The sequence below is a fragment of the Nipponia nippon genome, unplaced genomic scaffold (assembly GCF_047370975.1).
Source record: "Nipponia nippon isolate SJK-2023a ecotype South Korea unplaced genomic scaffold, ASM4737097v1 scaffold_15, whole genome shotgun sequence".
Lineage (NCBI taxonomy): Eukaryota > Metazoa > Chordata > Aves > Pelecaniformes > Threskiornithidae > Nipponia > Nipponia nippon.
Genome location: NW_028262331.1, coordinates 7,079,564 through 7,097,521, shown reverse-complemented (window position 1 = coordinate 7,097,521; position 17,958 = coordinate 7,079,564). Strand labels below are relative to the sequence as shown.

The 17,958-nt window shown below is 35.7% G+C and overlaps 1 protein-coding gene across 6 annotated transcripts in view; it reads left to right on the top strand.

Moving 5' to 3' along the window:
- The window catches only part of NCOR1 (nuclear receptor corepressor 1), a 75,432-nt gene that overhangs the window by 14,673 nt on the left and 42,801 nt on the right, over window positions 1-17,958 (top strand). For 4 of the 6 annotated variants that reach the window (XM_087751956.1, XM_087751952.1, XM_087751954.1 and 1 more), the window contains exons 3-13: window positions 2,282-2,421; window positions 4,600-4,795; window positions 6,522-6,704; window positions 7,052-7,162; window positions 8,613-8,726; window positions 11,100-11,156; window positions 11,618-11,670; window positions 13,541-13,607; window positions 14,591-14,763; window positions 16,819-16,909; window positions 17,447-17,625. In XM_087751956.1, the coding sequence (XP_087608082.1) occupies window positions 2,282-2,421; window positions 4,600-4,795; window positions 6,522-6,704; window positions 7,052-7,162; window positions 8,613-8,726; window positions 11,100-11,156; window positions 11,618-11,670; window positions 13,541-13,607; window positions 14,591-14,763; window positions 16,819-16,909; window positions 17,447-17,625 (1,364 nt within the window). The remainder of the gene's footprint in view (window positions 1-2,281; window positions 2,422-4,599; window positions 4,796-6,521; window positions 6,705-7,051; window positions 7,163-8,612; window positions 8,727-11,099; window positions 11,157-11,617; window positions 11,671-13,540; window positions 13,608-14,590; window positions 14,764-16,818; window positions 16,910-17,446; window positions 17,626-17,958) is intronic. The other 2 variants (XM_087751958.1, XM_087751955.1) reach the window with 1 other exon arrangement.

Below are 17,958 nucleotides of genomic sequence, written 5' to 3'. Positions count from 1 at the left end.
TTTTTTTTTTTTTTTTTAAACCAATGTAATACAATTCGTTCACATTTGAAAACAGTGGAGTTGCAGACCAATATGCCCAGTTAAAACTGACTGGGGAAATCCGTATAGTAATGTTGTTTGTGCCTCTGGAGTTTGGCTCTTGTGTTAGGGCCGATGGGTCTGCTTATTCAAGTATATTGTGTCTTTGAATGAGGGTCTGTCTATGGTGTAACTTCTGGGAAGTATAATCTGCAGCCAGGTACTGCTCCTTGATTCCTTCTGAAGTATTACCTTGAAAGGATATAATTACCTGTTGAATTATGCCTTGCTGCAGTGCTGTGGCTGAAATTATTAAAATCCCTGACTACCAGGACTGCAGTTTCGGCTTTTTAAAGTTTTTGCTTTTTTTTGTTTTTTTTTTCTTTTTTATCCCTTCTTTCTTTTTACATAGACTAATATTAAAAATGCTCTGTAAAACTGTGAAGGTATCCTAAATAAAACCCTACAGCTTGTCAGCTTGTTGATATTTCCTATTATTTAACACTTGTAAATCTGCTCAAACTGGCAAAACACTTCTTTAGAAATTGACCCGTCTTAAAGACTGTACATTGAGAATTTCTCTCCTCAGTAGGTTGAGTCTTTTTTGATTCTTACTTCCTCTACTTTTTTTAATGTTGAAAAATCAAATATAAAGAAACGCTCGAAGTGGCAAAGGAAGTGTTTTGCCTGCTGAGGAGAACTGCTGCCAGGTAAATAGTTGTGGGGTGGTTTGGTTTGGTTTCCCCTCATTTTTTTTTTTTTCTGGAAGGACTGCATTTTGCTTCTTCAAGATTATATACGTATCTGCTTTTTTACTTGTTTTTTGACAGAAAATTGAGTTTTATAATTCTGTATCTTTATCACAGGGAATTAATATAAGCTTCCTGTTTTTATCATTAGTTTCTCATAGTTTGAATAAATTCACTAGACATTGTGTTCATAAACTTTTGTTGTAGTTATGCTTTAATTCAGTAATGTTTAGTCATCATACTAAATTTGGCGAACTTAGTGTGTCTGAGTCTGTATGCATTGATAGCAGTATTTTTCCAAGAATATGCAAATAACCTGTGTACAGTTAGTATACATTTAATATGAATGCAGTGTTCTGGGTGTAACAAATCCTTTGAGAGACTGGGCTCTTTGGGGCATTTGTGGGTACTAAATTTTTATGGGGAATTAATCTCCTATTAGGCGTAGGAGCTTACGAAGTGAACCCATAGTCATCTTTCGTTCTATGTAAGGAGTATTGGGCTAGATTATCTATAAGCTAAATGTAGTTGTTGACAAAATCTCTGTGCAAGGTGGAGAATGTGAATGTGAAATGTAAAAACTTGTGTTACACTCTGAATTTTTTCCGAAGCAGCTGTAGTAGTGCTTCCAGCTAGCTCTGTTCTGCTAGCCGGAATTGGGGTAATGGATTTCTAAGAATCTCCTACTTGGTCATTTCTGCCAAGCATTTATTCTGCCATCCTGTGCTCTGTATGGCATGGTAGGCTGCGGAGGACTAGCTGTTGGCTTTAGAACAGCTCAGGTTTCCCTTATTTTAATGAAATTCCTCTCCTGCTACAGATACTTTAGATGTTTTGTTCTACTTACATGTTTGCAAAAGGAAATTCAAGAATTGGAGCTTTTTGGCTTGCTCTGTATTTATTTTTAGATAATTGGTAAAAACTAAATCTTATGGGTAATGACCTATTGCGTGTCTTGTAAAGCTTCTCTTTGGTTAATGCCAGCTGCATATAATTTTTAAAAGCAAGGGGTCGAAGACCCTTATATACAAATAAATTGTGTTGTACCTCACTTTGATTATCAAGTATATCAGTCAGAAGATGCATCTTGTCTGACTCTTAATCCTAATTAATAGTGTCTGATATAAAAATGTCTTGAGGTGATAACAGAAGGAATTGCCTTGGGGTTGCTGAAACAGGTTTACCACTTTATAGATGGATGTGCAAAATTGATTTTAAAGGATTTTTTTTTCTTAAAGGATATTCTTCTGCTCCTGACTCATTTGTGGTTTGTTAGAAGTTGTTAATAAGCTAGGTGGAATTCTTAGCATAAGTATTTAGTCTCTTTAAAGTTCATTTAAAACTTAGAACTGCCATTTACAAACTTTATTTTTTGCGCTGGAATAAGGCTTTGGTGATCTGGTCTTGGTCTGTATTTAATAACTTTGGAAATGATCATTCCGTGACACCAAACGCTTTTGATCTTGTCTTCTGCACCTTTGTTCTTGTTAACATCAGAAGCGTGTTTCATTTAGGAATTTGCAGTTCCCGATTATCGTTCGTCTCACCTGGAGGTCAGTCAGGCAACCCAGCTCTTGCAACAGCAGCAGCAACAGCAGCAGCAACTGCGGCGCAGGCCTTCCTTGCTTTCTGAATTTCACCCGGGCTCTGACAGGTGAGGACGCTGTTTTTCAAGTATGTGAACAGGAATCTTCTATGAGTCTGTGTTTTCTGTAAAGTTAGTTTTAACTTTTGAATAGAAAGGTTTTTGAGTGTCACAGTTTTTGCCTAAGTACTTGACTTTATTAATCGGTGCTCCATTGTTGTAACAGCGCTGGTCTCCTGCGTTTGAGTGTTGTAGCTGTTGTGTAATTCCTCGGTCCCTTTGGCGTAACTAATACAGCTGTTTCACAGACGGGAAGTGACAGTCTGCTTCGCTTTTCCCACACCTCTCCTAACAGCGCTGTCAGTAAGCTTCCGAGAATCCAAGTGCATATTGCAAACTTTTTAATGCTGTTTAGACTAAAAGTGTGTAAAATTTGTAACTTTGGATAATTTCATCTTGCCGAGTAGAAGCAACAAGTGCAAGAGTCGTTACAGCGTGAATATTACCTGTCATATTTCCTAGATTAGGCTTGCTTATTCAACAGATGGTATCTGTGTGGCTGGTCAAGTGAGAAACAACAGAGCTAATTGGGTATTTTAGTTGTAAGAATTGTAAAACACTGAAATGTGGCACAAAATGGACTTCTAGGCACAGAGGACTAAATCAGAGTGTATGCTACTTTTGGCAAGGCACTTGACAGCTTCATATCATTCATTCTAAATACCCTTTTTGTCAGTCTCGTATACCATTCCTGTCTCTGTGTAAGTAGATGCAACTGATCTGGGTCCAGTAGGTTAAGTGAGGACAAGTCTAGTGGACAACTACAGCGAATCATATGTTGTAATTTAGTTTCAGATTGGTAATATCTTACTTCTCAGTAAAATAGGTTACTTCGCGGTGGATATTGATGAATGTTCAAATGTACCGTAATATTACTGTAAGGTTGGTAGGTTCAAGAAAGTTTTCAGACCATATTAAGCATTCATTTGACTATATTCCTGAAGAGTATCGGATGTACTTTGAAAACCAAATATAGAAATTAAAAACCCACTACAGATCAGAATAAGATTAACTGGATTGTTAGCAAGAATATGCTTCTGTTTAGGGGAGAGGTTACTATATGATTTATGCACCTCAATTTTTCAGTGTATTAGTATGCTGATGTACAGTCGTAAGCAAGTGTTATTGCTTGTAACAACCTTTTATTTTCATGGACTATTAGTAAGTATATCTGTTAGGAGCAATTTTATACGCTAGGAGTTTATTTTGACTGTAACTGAGGTGTCTGATTCTGAACAAATAACAGTGATGACCGTTATGTAAATACTGGTCTAGCTTAAAATCTCCTTAGAATATTCCCAGAAATAACTTGATGATAGTGAAATCTAGGGCTTGCATATTGCCTTCATCTTGTGTCACCAAAATGTCACTAAGGCTCTGTTTTAGTGCTGAGAATCATAGTAGCTTTTAGAGTTCTCAAAACTTCAGTTTATAGCAGAAGTAAATAATCCCCCCCACCCCCACCCCCCCCTCACCCCGCATTGTAAATTTGTAAAAGCTTGTTCAGTAGTTCTGGCAAAATGCAGGAAACTACTGTCATCTCTTCAGTGGCACTTCATAGGAAGATGTTGAAGCATATGAAGTTCTTTTATGGACATCCTGTGCATTGCACTGTAAAGAAGCTAGTGATACTGTTCTTTTTGCATTTTTTCTGAGAAGGAGGAGTTTCTAAATGACTCATGGGTTGAATCAATGACTGTTTCTGTCGTATAGTAGCATTTTAGTAGAGAACAAGTTCTAAACAGACTCATGGCTCATTTGAAGCATTCTGTGTGTATTTAAAAATTATTTGACTGCAAAAATGAAATAATGGAGCTAATGTGGCCATCTGTGTTCAGTGGAATATAGTACTATATTTATCTCATGGATTTTTTTTGTTTATAATTTGAATCAGAGCTTTGATTTGAACAATGTCATTGTAGCGGTGGTAAGTTTCTTTTAAGGTTTGTAATGATAGGCATGCATTTAAACAGTGTCTTTTAAGATTCAAGTTAACTTTCTCTTTTTCAATGGATTTTAACTTTTGTATTTTTGAAGATCATACTTAAAAACATTTGTCTGCCTTCCTGTTTAGAAGTAGCTTCACTAAATTGCATCTCCTGTATATTCGAAAGGATTGAGGAACACCAAATACGTTTCTTGTATGGAAAACGTACATTTTAATAGTTTCTCTCTTCTGTATATTAGGCCTCAGGAAAGGAGAACTGGATATGAACAGCAATTTCATCCAGGTCCATCTCAGACAGATCATGATTCACTGGAATCTAAGCGACCACGTCTTGAACAAGTCTCTGATTCCCATTTTCAGCGTGTCAGTGCAGCTGCTGTCTTGCCTTTAGTACATCCTCTGCAGGAAGGGTTGAGATCTGCGGATATTAAGAAGGTAAAGCCATTTTCTGTTATGATGCTGAAGGTGTAACTTCATACGTTGCAGTGAGGTAATCAATTCTTTTTCTGTTAGGTAATTTTTTCATTTTTTTAAGGTTCATTCTTTAATCCCAGAAATTTAAGTTTACACATTATCACAAACTGTGGCCATGAGTCAGTGTTACTCTTCTACAAAAAGAACAAGAAGATAAGTCTGCCTCAAACACAGTAAAGAGACTGGAGTTCTGAGTTGCCACTACACTCTTAAGTCATTAAAATCTCAGCTGCAAAATTATAACAGTATAGTACCTGAAATATTTCTGCTTTTCAATTGAGAGCTGCTGGCGAATGCATGCAAGTCCATTTTTTTTTCTGTAATGAATATTTGTTCTGAATGGTCAAAGTACTCCCCTCCACCCACTCTCCCCTTTAAGCTTTTGAAATGAATCTGCATATTTACATAACACTAATGATACTTGTCACTGTCTCATTTTGGGTAAATCTAGGGCAACGTAGTTTGGCGTGGATATTTTCTAATATAGATACTGAATATTGATTAGAACAATTTGTATAGAGCAGGCAAATGTCTCCTAAATGAATATTTGATGTCACCAAAAAGGTGGTGCATAGTGGGTGTGACTTCTGAAGGTGAGCGCTCAAGTTTCTAAACTCAGATCATTTAAAGAAAAATTTCACCATATGGATTCAAAAGCTAATAGGCACTAGATTTTTTAGAATTTCACTACTTGTCTTGCCTTCTCTCTACCATTCCTTTTATCATGTGAATAAACTGTCTGTGAAGTAAAGTAGAATTATGATAACGTGATTTCTTGGTAACTTGCTGTGTTGCATAGCAAAGATAAGATCAAAGGGGGTTGGAGAAACTGAGAACAGGCATGTAAATTTAACATGCTTGCATGTAACTGAATTTTTATCCAGGCACTGCATATAGAAATCTACTGTCTCAATGTAGAAATACAGCCTAGTATTATCTAGAGGAAAAGTGGCATTCAGACACATCATCTTTCAGTCAGATTGGCTTGAATGAGGAATGTATAACTGAGCTAGCATTTGCCAGCTAGGTAGTCATGGAGCATGATGGTCTGAGGACATAAAGACAAGGTACAACAGTGCTGATGTTAGAACATAAAGCATGTTAAAATATGTTGTTTGGAAACAGACAAAAAAAAGAAATGAAAGCCAAATGAATAGTGACCTGTCCTCTTGTAAGTCGTCACTTCTCTTAAATCATGTTAAGTTCAAGAGAACTTAACATTTATAACCACAACTAACTCCAGATGTACTTTATCAGGCTGGTCATGGTTATCTTCAGGAATACCCTCATCAATATATGTGCAGAGTATTGAGGACTGGCTCTCAAGTAACCCTTCCTTTAAGCATAAAAGATACTGTTTAGATTTTTGAAGATGTATTTTTAAAAGGGAGATGTTTTGATCTTATTTTGGTTTCAAGGTAAATATCGAAGAGTGCTGTTACTTTTAAAGGTGGGCTTTGAAATTACAGTATCATAAATGGGCTGTCAGTTAATTCTAAAATATTTAGAGCATTAACAAATGGAAATATTAAACTTTAACTTAGACAGCTCCTCAACAAAGATATAGATACCTGGAAATTTATTTTTAATTCATGCGTGCTACTTTGGTTACTGAACACTCATTCACATGTTATCAATATGACTGATTTCTCTCAATCTCCCCTCCCACCTCCTGTCCCCATGAAAGGACCCGGCTTTTGGAGGAAAGCATGAGGGACCATCTTCTCCAATTTCTGGTCAGCCTTGTGGGGAGGACCAAAATGCTTCACCTTCAAAGCTGTCAAAGGAAGAATTGATACAGAGCATGGACCGTGTAGATCGCGAAATTGCAAAAGTTGAACAGCAAATTCTTAAACTGAAGAAAAAGCAAGTAAGCATAGCAGACATTACTGTTGTTATCTGCCAGTGAAAAAGGTGTGGAAGAACTTCATTTGGTAGTGGTGGTAGTGAATTTTTGGTTTACATGAACCAAATGAACAAGTTAAAAAGAGAAGGTTGTGTATACAGTTTCGCTAGAATGTTTAAATAGATTGGATATCATGTAGTTTTAAACATTTTTGAAAATATGAGAAAGCCATATAGGAACACCAACAGCAGATAGTTTTATATTTTAAACTTCTGTTAGATGGCTAATGAAACAAGGGCACTGTGACTGTAATTTCAGCTTTAGAGATGACTGCTGGGTGAGGGGAGGCTATCATCTTTCTTCTTCTGCAGTCTGTGCAAGGGGAGAATCCCTTGCATGCATCTCCAAAACCAGAGCTTGTACAAAAGTCCCTGGATCATCTGCTTTCACAAGGGCAAGAGATCCTAACATCTGGAGCTAAGGTCAGCCTTGGGGGAAAGTGTAGTAGGAGGGGTGCGAGTAAACAGAGAGAGAGCAGAGAAATAAAGGAGGAAATACCACTTTTTTTTAGTACAGTCCTGGCTATGCTTTGCATCAGAGAACTGCACTTCAGCCACTGGAAGCAAACAAAATGTTTGCTGGCAGTAGTTGTTGCCTTCCCAGTAGCTGTTGTGGCCAACTAAACCCACCCTTTAATCTAAACATCTGTTATTCATTGGCAAAAACAAAGTCCTTGTCTCCTTTTCCTTTTATGAATTTCAAAGATCCAGATAGAAGTAGTGCCAGCTTAAGGTTTTTTAGTGGGAACTCTGTAGGCAATGAGAGTTATGCTATAGGGTTTGTTAACTTGTAGGTCCAGGATAATGAATAGACAGCTCTCTGGAATGGTATGTTTTTATGGTCTGAAAGCAGTTAATTTCATCTGAATTTTAATGACCTGTAAAGTGACGTTCAGCAGAAAAACAAAAAAGGATGTACCTGGCTGTGTGTTAATGATGCTTATCTTTTTGTTTGTTTGTTCACTTTTCCACAAAAATCAGCAAGTACTATGCATGTCATCTATGAAGGTTCATTTGTGCACATTTGTAGTATGATTTGACTTTAAAAAATTACGAAGTTGATGTTGCCTGCAATAATTGAGCCTGTTTATTATGACATTCTGCAAAAATTTTAGTTTTTGAATTCTTATGCAGCAATATAGCACATCCTAGCCAGTGTTGTAAGACAGGATGGATCCCTAGCATCAGTTGTTCTTTGTTGTATGTTTGTGGCAGGCATGGATGAAGGATATTTACAACTAAAAAATGAAGATGTCACTGACTCAGATTTATTTGATGTGAAAGCAAATCACAGCAGTGTAGTGGCTCAGAAAATACTACAGGTTTTTTTGCTTGTTTGGTATTGTAACAATCTTGGAACTTCAATATATGTGGAGTGGTTTATTTCTGCTGTGCAGTGTGTTTAGAATGATGATCTCTGTGGATTGTTAGAAGGACTTTTGTACCTTTTTAAAAAAAAGACTAGTAATAATGACACTTGAATATCTACAATGTAGAACGGCAGCTCTGTGGATTACTTCCTCTGTGAGAAGGCAGATTTGGTGTAACTGTTCTCCAAAATTAATATTTTTGTTTAAAGTTAAATAGTGATAAATTACATTGCAACAGTGGCCTTAAATGCGAAGCTGAAACGAGTCTGATTCAATGCAGGTGAGTCTTCTAAACAGATAATTTGGTTTACCAATGGTACAAAAAATAGTCTTGTTATTGTCCCTGTTGGTATTAAAACCGTTTCATTCATTCCTTGTCAGTTAAGAGGAGACATAACAGGCAGTGCTAACTGTTGATCAGATGCATGTTTTATCTCTGGTGACTAATTACTGGTAAGGGTAACATGGTTCGGGTGGCTGATTTTCTTTCTTGCGTCTCTTAGCAACAACTTGAAGAAGAAGCTGCTAAGCCTCCAGAGCCAGAGAGGCCTGTCTCCCCTCCTCCAGTGGAACAGAAACACCGCAGTATTGTCCAAATTATTTACGATGAAAATCGGGTAAGCGTGCTTTTCAGTTGACTGAGTGTAGTTGTGAATCTGACCCAATGTGCTAAAATTCATTATGTCTTAATTTGCTTCTGTGGGGCAATTTTTGCTTCTGTTGTTTTATTGATTTACCCACCCCTCCTTTAACGTTCATTTACTTCTTTAAATGAAAGGCACTTGCATGACATTTTTATTCGTGATCACAGGATCCTTCTTATAAGCAGTCTAGGGAAACACATCTATGGTTCTCATCCCTAGACCCTTGTGTTGAGATGGATGAATACAGGTATATATAGACATACACACACATATACATATGTAGATGCTTGTATGTGTGTAGATAGATACATAAAAAAGAAACGCTTCAGAAATTTATCTTGAATTCTCTTTTCCTCACATAAATACTGACAAGCTTGGCTGAAGACCCAACATTTAAATTAGCTGAAGGGGCAAAACTGCATATCTTGTAAGATTCTATGCCTACTTTTTAAACTCTGACTTTTGGCAGATTAAGACTTGGATAAATGAACACATATGAAGAAGTAGTATATAGGTGGATTGTGAGAGCTTGTGTTGCATAAGTGGTGAGAAAAGTACAGGAGCTCAGTAATATTGCCAACAGTAGCAAAGTGCTTCCTGCCTTTTTTTCCCCTGGTAGTCTGAGATTAGGGAGTTGGATATCTGCTGGTTTTGAAAGTATTATGATCCTTTGTGAGAGTGGTATATGTTTGTTTAATTTCCCAATTTTATTTTGTAGTTTAGAGGAACAGCTAACTTCGATTACAATAGACTATTTTTGAAAACTTGAGATGGTAAAAAGCTGCAACGCAATACTAGATTTTATACAGTAGAACTGTGTCCCAAGTGTTCCATGCAGCCTGTTCTCCCCTTCCCCCAGCTGTCTGTGAAATCTGATGTATTTACTTAATACAGGACATTAGGGTAATTATTATGTTATAAAAACTGATGTAACCAACGCACAACAATATGTTTACTTCTGGTTACAATCCAGTTTTACTGTTTTAAATCTCTTTCACACTATAATGTAATTAAATATTACTAAAATCATACAATCACCTTACAAGACTTCCTCAAGATGAGTTGCATGTTAGGTAGTAGGCAAAACTATGTGAATTTGAAGACATCGTAGTGGGCTGCTGTGCAACTCTGCTAACTCTGGTTACAGGTGGGTTTTACAACAGAATTTTGAACTTGCTGTTGCATTCCCCATGTTGGTATGGGCCAGTAGATGGGAAAACCCATTTTGATGTTGCCTGGGATGGAGTAACATGCGTCAGTGTATAGTCATCTCTTAGCTGCTCCTGCGTGTGTAGCTCTTCATATAGTATTCTATATACAAGGGGAATTACCAAGCTTGATGCGTTTGTGAATCCATTTAGTACTTGGTTTGAGTTCTCATCTCAGGAGTTACATGTACAGGAGAACGGCAATATTGGTGGGGCTCAATACAAACAGCACGTGTCAATACTCACTGTCTTATTTAAAAGGTTATTAAAGGGGTATTAAGCCGTTTGTGTACGTAGCACTTGTTTGGTATCTTTCCATCTACAGTTGTACAAGAGGACAGTCCTCTTGGCAGCTTGCATCTTTGAACCATGCGGTTTACGATAATTACTTTTAATATTCAACTACTGTTGGCAAAAATTTGGTTAAAGTAATAGGACTAGAATTCAGTTTTCAATGTTTTGAGACCAGAAAAAACATTCTGCCAGGGTAATACTATAATATTTCCTTGATATATAATTATTTTGTACAGCTGTGAGTTCTGAAGAATTTCTCAAGATTGAAATTACATGGAAAGAGGTTAGAACTTAGCAGAACACTTTCTAATAATAACTGTTTTATGGATTAGTTTCTCCTATATTTTTCTTTGCAGATGTCTTAGGGCTAGCACATACAATTATTGGGGGGAAAGCAGCAAATTTGAACTAGTATGTTGGGTCATTTCAGATAGCCTTGTCTGCTGAGAAAGGGCTTTGGATGATCATATAGACTCAAAATGAATTTATGAAAACCAACTGTCTTATCCAGTGCTTCTTCCTTTAGGATCAGTGTTATTTTGGGGTCTTAATAATTATTTGCTGTATTGTTTATTAAATGCATGTTCTTTTTGAACTGCAGAGGTCAGTTTCTGCTTTTATGCTCTATCAGCTTCCAAACGTGGAGATCAGAGTAGTAACTGCACAATTCAGGTACGGGTTTCTTGATTTGCTGAGGCAACATTGCAGAAGTAGGTTAAGAAGGATGTAGTATGATCACAGAGGGGTTTAGCAGCTAGCATAAGTGAGAGTTCAGATACACTTTTGACACTAACTTCAGATGATTTACTTAGACTATACAAAAAAAAAAAAATCTTATTTGCAGAAAAAAGCAGAAGAAGCTCACAAGATTTTTGAAGGTCTTGGTCCAAAAGTCGAACTGGTAAGTTGTGGGCTGGTTTGTTTGTTTTTTCTTTTGTTCTGTTTTCTGTGTTGCCAGTGTTGCTTTCCTGTCTGTAATTCTGTTGTGGTGAACAGATGTAGTTCTATGTTTATGTATAAAAGAAGTGTGTGTTTAAATACACTGGTGGATTGGGGCTTGAATGAACTGATTGGCCACATAAATGTAATTTTTTAAAATAGATTTGCATCTATTTGAGAGAACAGTTTGAAATATGAAAAAATTGAAATACTGTTCTATACATAAGTAGTTATAATGATCTAACTTTAAGTAATGAAATCTGTGCTTTGTGTTGAGTATCTTCTAGTCCCTTCAGATTGTTGCATGTCAGATTGAGTGCAATGTTGGCAGAATATTAAAATATTTTTAAATATATTGCATATACTTCTAGAATTACATGCATTGAAAAGTACTAAGCATACATTTCTAATCCAAAATTGTAGCCACTTTACAACCAGCCGTCAGACACAAAGGTCTACCATGAAAACATCAAAACGTAAGTGCTTTAATATCTTGTCATTGTGTCATTTAAGGGGTCTCGACTCAAGCATTCACTCAAATTTTTGATTGCTGTGATTTCCAAATGGGATGTGTATACTTTAACCGTATTTAAAAGCTTCCAGTCTATGTAATTTTCCAATTTCTTTGTTGCAGAACAGGGCTACAAGAAATTATATATATATATATTACTGAAAGCAAAGGGAAACAGTAACTTTTCATCATAACTTAAAGATAAAAATAAATCATAAAACTTATTTTTTGAATTGGTAATGCTTGTATTTTTCAAAGCCTAGAATACCAGATTTGACCTACGTATGCCTAGTCAACTTTTCCTGAACGTGCTGTACAAAGAAGCGTTTCAAAAGTTATTGCCGTTAATAAATGGCAGGAGGAGTCCTGATTTCTTGTTGTTGTTATTTATTTATTTATTTGTTGGCTTAACCATGTACTCATTTTCTATCACGGGCTGCGAGCAGAGTTGTTGCATGCCACACTTACTTGTTATTTAGCGCAAACCAAATTCAGTGATTTGAAGTAAACTCATTGTCTTCTGGAAGAAATGTGGATTTTGAGGAAAATTGATTTTTTGTTTCTTTTTTAATATAGAACTTATTTCTCAAATTTGTATGAGATAGGTGGGGTTTTTTTATTTCACTGAAGCAAATATTGTTTATAAATGGAAATAACGTTTTAATAGATTGATTTTTAAATGTGTTTAAGCTTATTTGTACTCAAATTCAAATGTCCATTACTTTGAATGTCTCAGTTCTGCAAAGATGATGGTGAACTAATTGCTCTACAGAAAGTCATTCATAACATAGAACAAAATCTTTTATGTGGCTTTGTGAAACCAATATTGATTTCACTCTGTAGCAATGTTACAAAATACCAAAATAGTAATCATTCTATTACAACAAAAATCAGCTTATTTTCAAAATATGTATTGCTACTAGACTTTGGTGAAAATAATTGCTGAATTGTAACTGCCATAAAAGTGCATATTTCTTACAAATTATCTTTGAGAAAATCCCACTCTATTGTAACTATGAAGACCAAGGCCTTTTCATGGCTTCTCTAGGATGGTAACTGGGAAGAAAATATTTACTTTCATGTCTCACTTTGAAACTCAAATACTGGTGTTTTTGAGACAAACTCTACTGCTGTGTCAAGATTATGCTGGTTCAAATTTGTTGAAGAACATTACTGTCTTCATGAGATTGATTTATTCATTAACGAATTTCTGTACTACCAGTTTTTACAAAAGAAGAAATAAATTGTCGCTTCCAGATGTGAGGAAATGCATTGTGATTTACATGCATATTGCTAAGTGCTATAACTTTTACTACCATTTTATAATATTTTGTAAGTACAGGAAAAAATCCTACAGATGACTGTCGTTTAAACACTTCTCTTCAAAAAAAGTGCTTCTTGCTCCGCTCCTTCAAATGTAGCTGTGTAGCAGGTCCAAAATACGTAATTTTTTGAGTAATCTATTGTAAAACTCTGAACTTTCGGATTGAATTATAAAGATTTTTTTTTTTTCCCCAAAGCATAATATCTTAAGCCAAATTTACTCATTTTAGCATATTATCTTTCTTGTGGCGAAGGAGAGCACCTAGCTTGAAAGTGGAAGTGTTTGTGTCTCAATTGCTTATTTCAGCTATCTTCAAGAATCTTCTCTCCAGTAAAATACAGTATTAGTTAGGTGATTGTTTCATCAAGAATTTTCCCTCTTATTTTCTACCCCTGAAAATATTTTTCAGAATAATGATCTGGCATCTAGAATCCATATGGATGTTGAGTAGTTTTGAAGTGCTTGATTCTTGTGCAGTTCACTTTTTTTTTTCCTCAATTTTGTTTTCCAGAAACCAGGTGATGAGGAAGAAGCTAATACTATTCTTTAAAAGAAGAAATCATGCAAGAAAACAACGGGTAATGCTACCATGTTTTTGTAAAAAGAGCACATGGTTGGTTTTCTGTCTGGATCCTTGACTTGCATTTCCACATGTGTCATGTAAATCCCATTGATTAGAGAAAGAAAATCTTAAGCTAAAATTCTGTTGATTTAGTGGAAAATAAACTGCAGGTTTATAACTGTGGTTTGTTGGTTATTTGACTGAAAACTATCTAAAGTACAATAAGGAAAAAGGTTTTTTTCTTTCCTTTTCTTTTAAGGGGTATGAATGGAGAAGACCCAGTGAAAATCTTTAACTGTCATGGCTGGCCTCTCTCTGGACTTCATTTCTTGTATAGTAGCTATAGTATCTGAAATAAAATGGGGCAGATCTCTGATTTTTTAGGTCAGACAGCATTTTCAATCAAACTTGTGTACGTTGGATACCAGTATTGACTTAATGCTTTCTCTTGCATGCTGTTGTAGCAAGTGGCATACAAAGTCAACAGGCTGATTGGGTGGTGTCTGAAAGATCATTTTGATTATTAAAAATAGCAGAAGATTATACATCAAATTGGAACATTCCACCATGAAAATGTAATGAAGTATTTTTCTTCTTATGGTGCAGCTCCCTACGTATTGCTGAGCTTGAGGACATATTGCAATTACTCCAGCCCCATTCTATTAATTAAAATTTTAAAATAAAATAAATAGAAACTAAAAAATTAAAACAATTCCATTAATTAAAAGCCTGGTGCCAGAAGATGTGAGATTTCTGGAAGGCAGTAATGAGTTAACAAATACCATTATGATGTGTAAAGCAAAGAAATAGTGTGTAACATTCAAAATCTACATTTTTATATCCATTTCCTCACCTTCTGTTTGCTGAAAATTGGGTATATGTCATCTTCAAAATGGAAAGCCAGTAGAGCAGGAAAAATATGGAGCCCACCGATGTTACATGTACTGATCACTTAGTGTATTTGTGTTTAGTTCAAGGTTTACTTTTGGAATTTAACAGGAACAGAAAATCTGTCAACGTTACGATCAGCTGATGGAGGCATGGGAGAAAAAAGTTGACAGGATAGAAAATAATCCACGCAGGAAAGCTAAGGAGAGCAAAACAAGAGAGTACTATGAAAAGCAGTTTCCAGAAATCCGCAAGCAAAGAGAACAGCAAGAACGATTCCAAAGGTATTACCATAGATTTGAAATATTCCTGTAAAATATCTCTTAACACTTAAGTTCTAAAATTATTTATAATAAAATTGGCTCAGCTTAATGGTTAAGTTTTATGTTCATTACTTTATTCTTTAAAAAAGAATATTAGTGTATCATACAGTATAAAGTAAAATGTTCTTTCATTTGTTCACTGCTTTTCATGGCATTGAGCTCAAGTTTCACTTCACATCTTGAGGACCCTAATGACCGTCCTTCTTGGCTAGCCACTGTCTTATGTCTCACCCTTTCCTGACCCTCCCTAGCAGTTTTGCCAGCGATGCTAGCCTCATCAGTTTGGTGTCCTCTTGGGCTGCTTTAGTGATGTCCAAATTGTTCCTTTCCTATCCCTCTTTTTAGATCTGCTGTCAAACCCCATATTTTCCAAAAGAAATACAGAAAAAGGGCTAATTAGCAAATGGTAGTTAGGTTGTGGTGCTTGGTGGGACTATATGAGTTAAGCTGTTCAGATGCACAGAGAGGTTTGTGGACTTGGTCTTAAGATAACTGGAGCATCAGCTTCACGCGAGTCTGTTCATTTTGGGCCTACACCCTCATTTATACTTAGTATTTTTCTGTCACTCGGTGTCTGTGTTACTCCTTTGTTTCATGATCCCTATATTCATTAGCCTACACACTCAAAACTCATTTGACTTCTTTAATTAACAATTTGAGTGATCTTTTGTTGTACTTGCTGTGTAATTTTATTCCAGACATTTTTGCTTTTTGAAGTACGCAAGCTACAACAATTAAGTTCCTATTATTTAATTTTAATCTATCAGACATTTGATAAATGGAAACTGTACAAAGAGTCTTAAAAAGAATGATGTGCAATTCATTTGAGAGTTCACTTTATCTACGGTACTGTAGGCAGTGCTTTAAATTAGAATTAGGTCAAGTTTGATTCAGTTGTGTTCAAATCTGTTTATCTAATGTTTGAAATCATTTTAATACACCTTTGAGAGTTCAAGCCCCATAAAGATTTCATCTCATTATCTCTTCTAACCATCTGTCTAAATCCCCTTACTTCATAAAAGATCAGAAGAGCAGATAGTTTGCAATATATCATGAAGTCTGCAAGATCTGGCTTTGTGGAATCAAGAACAGAGGAAAAGAAAGTAAATTGTTACAATGGAAACAGAACTCCTATCTATAAGCAACTTTTACTTGACGAATATATCACGTTTTTGTAACTGCATACTATTTGAGAGGGAGCCATCTCTTTACATGATATTTATGTTCTCTAACGTAATGGTGTCTTTGTCTATAGCTGTGCTTGTAATACTATTGCCAGGTAAATACTAAGGTTTTTTTGTCAGATTTTGCGCAAATCGATTAGTTCAGTAAAATCTTTGAGCAAATGAAGATGTTTTGTCTCTCTAATTATCAGTGATTTTTATCTCTGAAATGCTTTTTCACCCGCATGCTGTAATATATTATTATGATGTTCTTAAGTGTAAAGATCACTAGCTGAAAAATTCTTCCAGATTACAGCTCTCCACATTAATTCAAAAGTTAAACATTTTCTTTGTTGTAATGAGTCTCAGTGCTGTGTTAGTAACTTGGCCAAATTGATGAAAGGCAAATTTAATATGCTTTTTTCTTTTAAATATTAAAACAAAACAAAAAAAAAGCTGTCTTTCACAGTGTATCAGTTGTACTAATTAAGATGGTGATTTCTGTGCCAGCGATGAACATTTCTCCTACTCAGCAGAAGCCTGTTAGTGTATCTAACACACCTACTGGCAATGGAATCAGTGGTAACGCTCCTTTTCTGATGTTGACTCAAGCATGCCCTTCTTGCTGAGCTTTGCAAATTCACCTGTAAAAGTGAGCAGTTGTTTGAAATTGCAGTACGCAAACAGCGTTTGTTCTCTGACGCTGCTTAAGAAAGAACAGGCCTAACTAACTAATTTGGGAGACTGGTAACAGTATTTTATAGAATTTTGAAGGTTGTCATGGTGTACAAAATCTGAAAATATAGCTGTTTTCCACTTTATCCTTGCTACTTCTGTTTTCCCCTAATTCCAGAGTTGGCCAAAGAGGGGCTGGACTTTCAGCAACTATTGCTAGAAGTGAACATGAGATTTCTGAAATCATTGATGGACTTTCTGAGCAGGAGGTGAGGCTATTGTCTGTACTTTGCTATAGAAGCACAGCAAATGACTCAATATTCTTTTACTGGCAGTGAAAGGTCTCTTTCAGAGGGTTTGTTTTTTTGATAAGAGAAACCTTTTGGGGCTGGTTTGAGAGAGTCTGTGTGAACTTTGGCTTGACACAGGTCTTACAAATACTTTTCTTTTAAGGGTTATGCTTCCTAATTGCATCTGTCCTACATTTTTTCTCATGTGTCTGTGTTCATTGCAGGCTTGCTACAACCTAGTTTTTTTACAACTCTAAAAACACGTGAAAACTCTTCCTTTCTAAAACCCTGCACCATTTTAGTTTTTCCTCATTTGTGACACTATTTCCTTTAGCTGGCTGTTCATTGGGATAGTGACAACATCTAGAAGCGTTAAGAAGTGGACAAAAAGAAGTTTCAAACTAACTGTGAATGTATACTGTGGTGGAGCTTTAAAGAGTTGTGTAATTCAAGAACTGTAAACATTAGTAGCAACTTTTTGTATTCTTTACTTTTTCTTTTATTCTTTGCCTGTAGAATAATGAAAAACAAATGCGTCAGCTCTCTGTCATTCCTCCCATGATGTTTGATGCAGAACAAAGACGAGTGAAGTTTATTAATATGAATGGTCTGATGGAGGATCCCATGAAAGTTTATAAAGACAGACAGTTCATGAATGTCTGGACCGACCATGAGAAAGAGATTTTTAAGGAAAAGTAATGGGCTTTCTTATCTTTTATTTTTATTACATTGCAAATGACAGTTAAATACCTAACCCCACAGTAAACATCAGTTAAATTGGGAATGCTGAAGCTTTTGTGCAATAATATTTGATAATGTTCTTAGTTGGATGGATGTAACGTAGCAAAAGTTTTAGACTTCTCCACTTACTTTTCAACTGAGTAGGCTCACATGCATTTAGTCCTTAGATAAGAAATTCCCTCAGAAATACTTCAGTTCCGTGATAAGATTAAAATGAGAAGAGTAGGTATATGATCTCATTATATCAGCTAATAGCTAATTTTAAGTGCTTAGTTCTAAATTTGCAC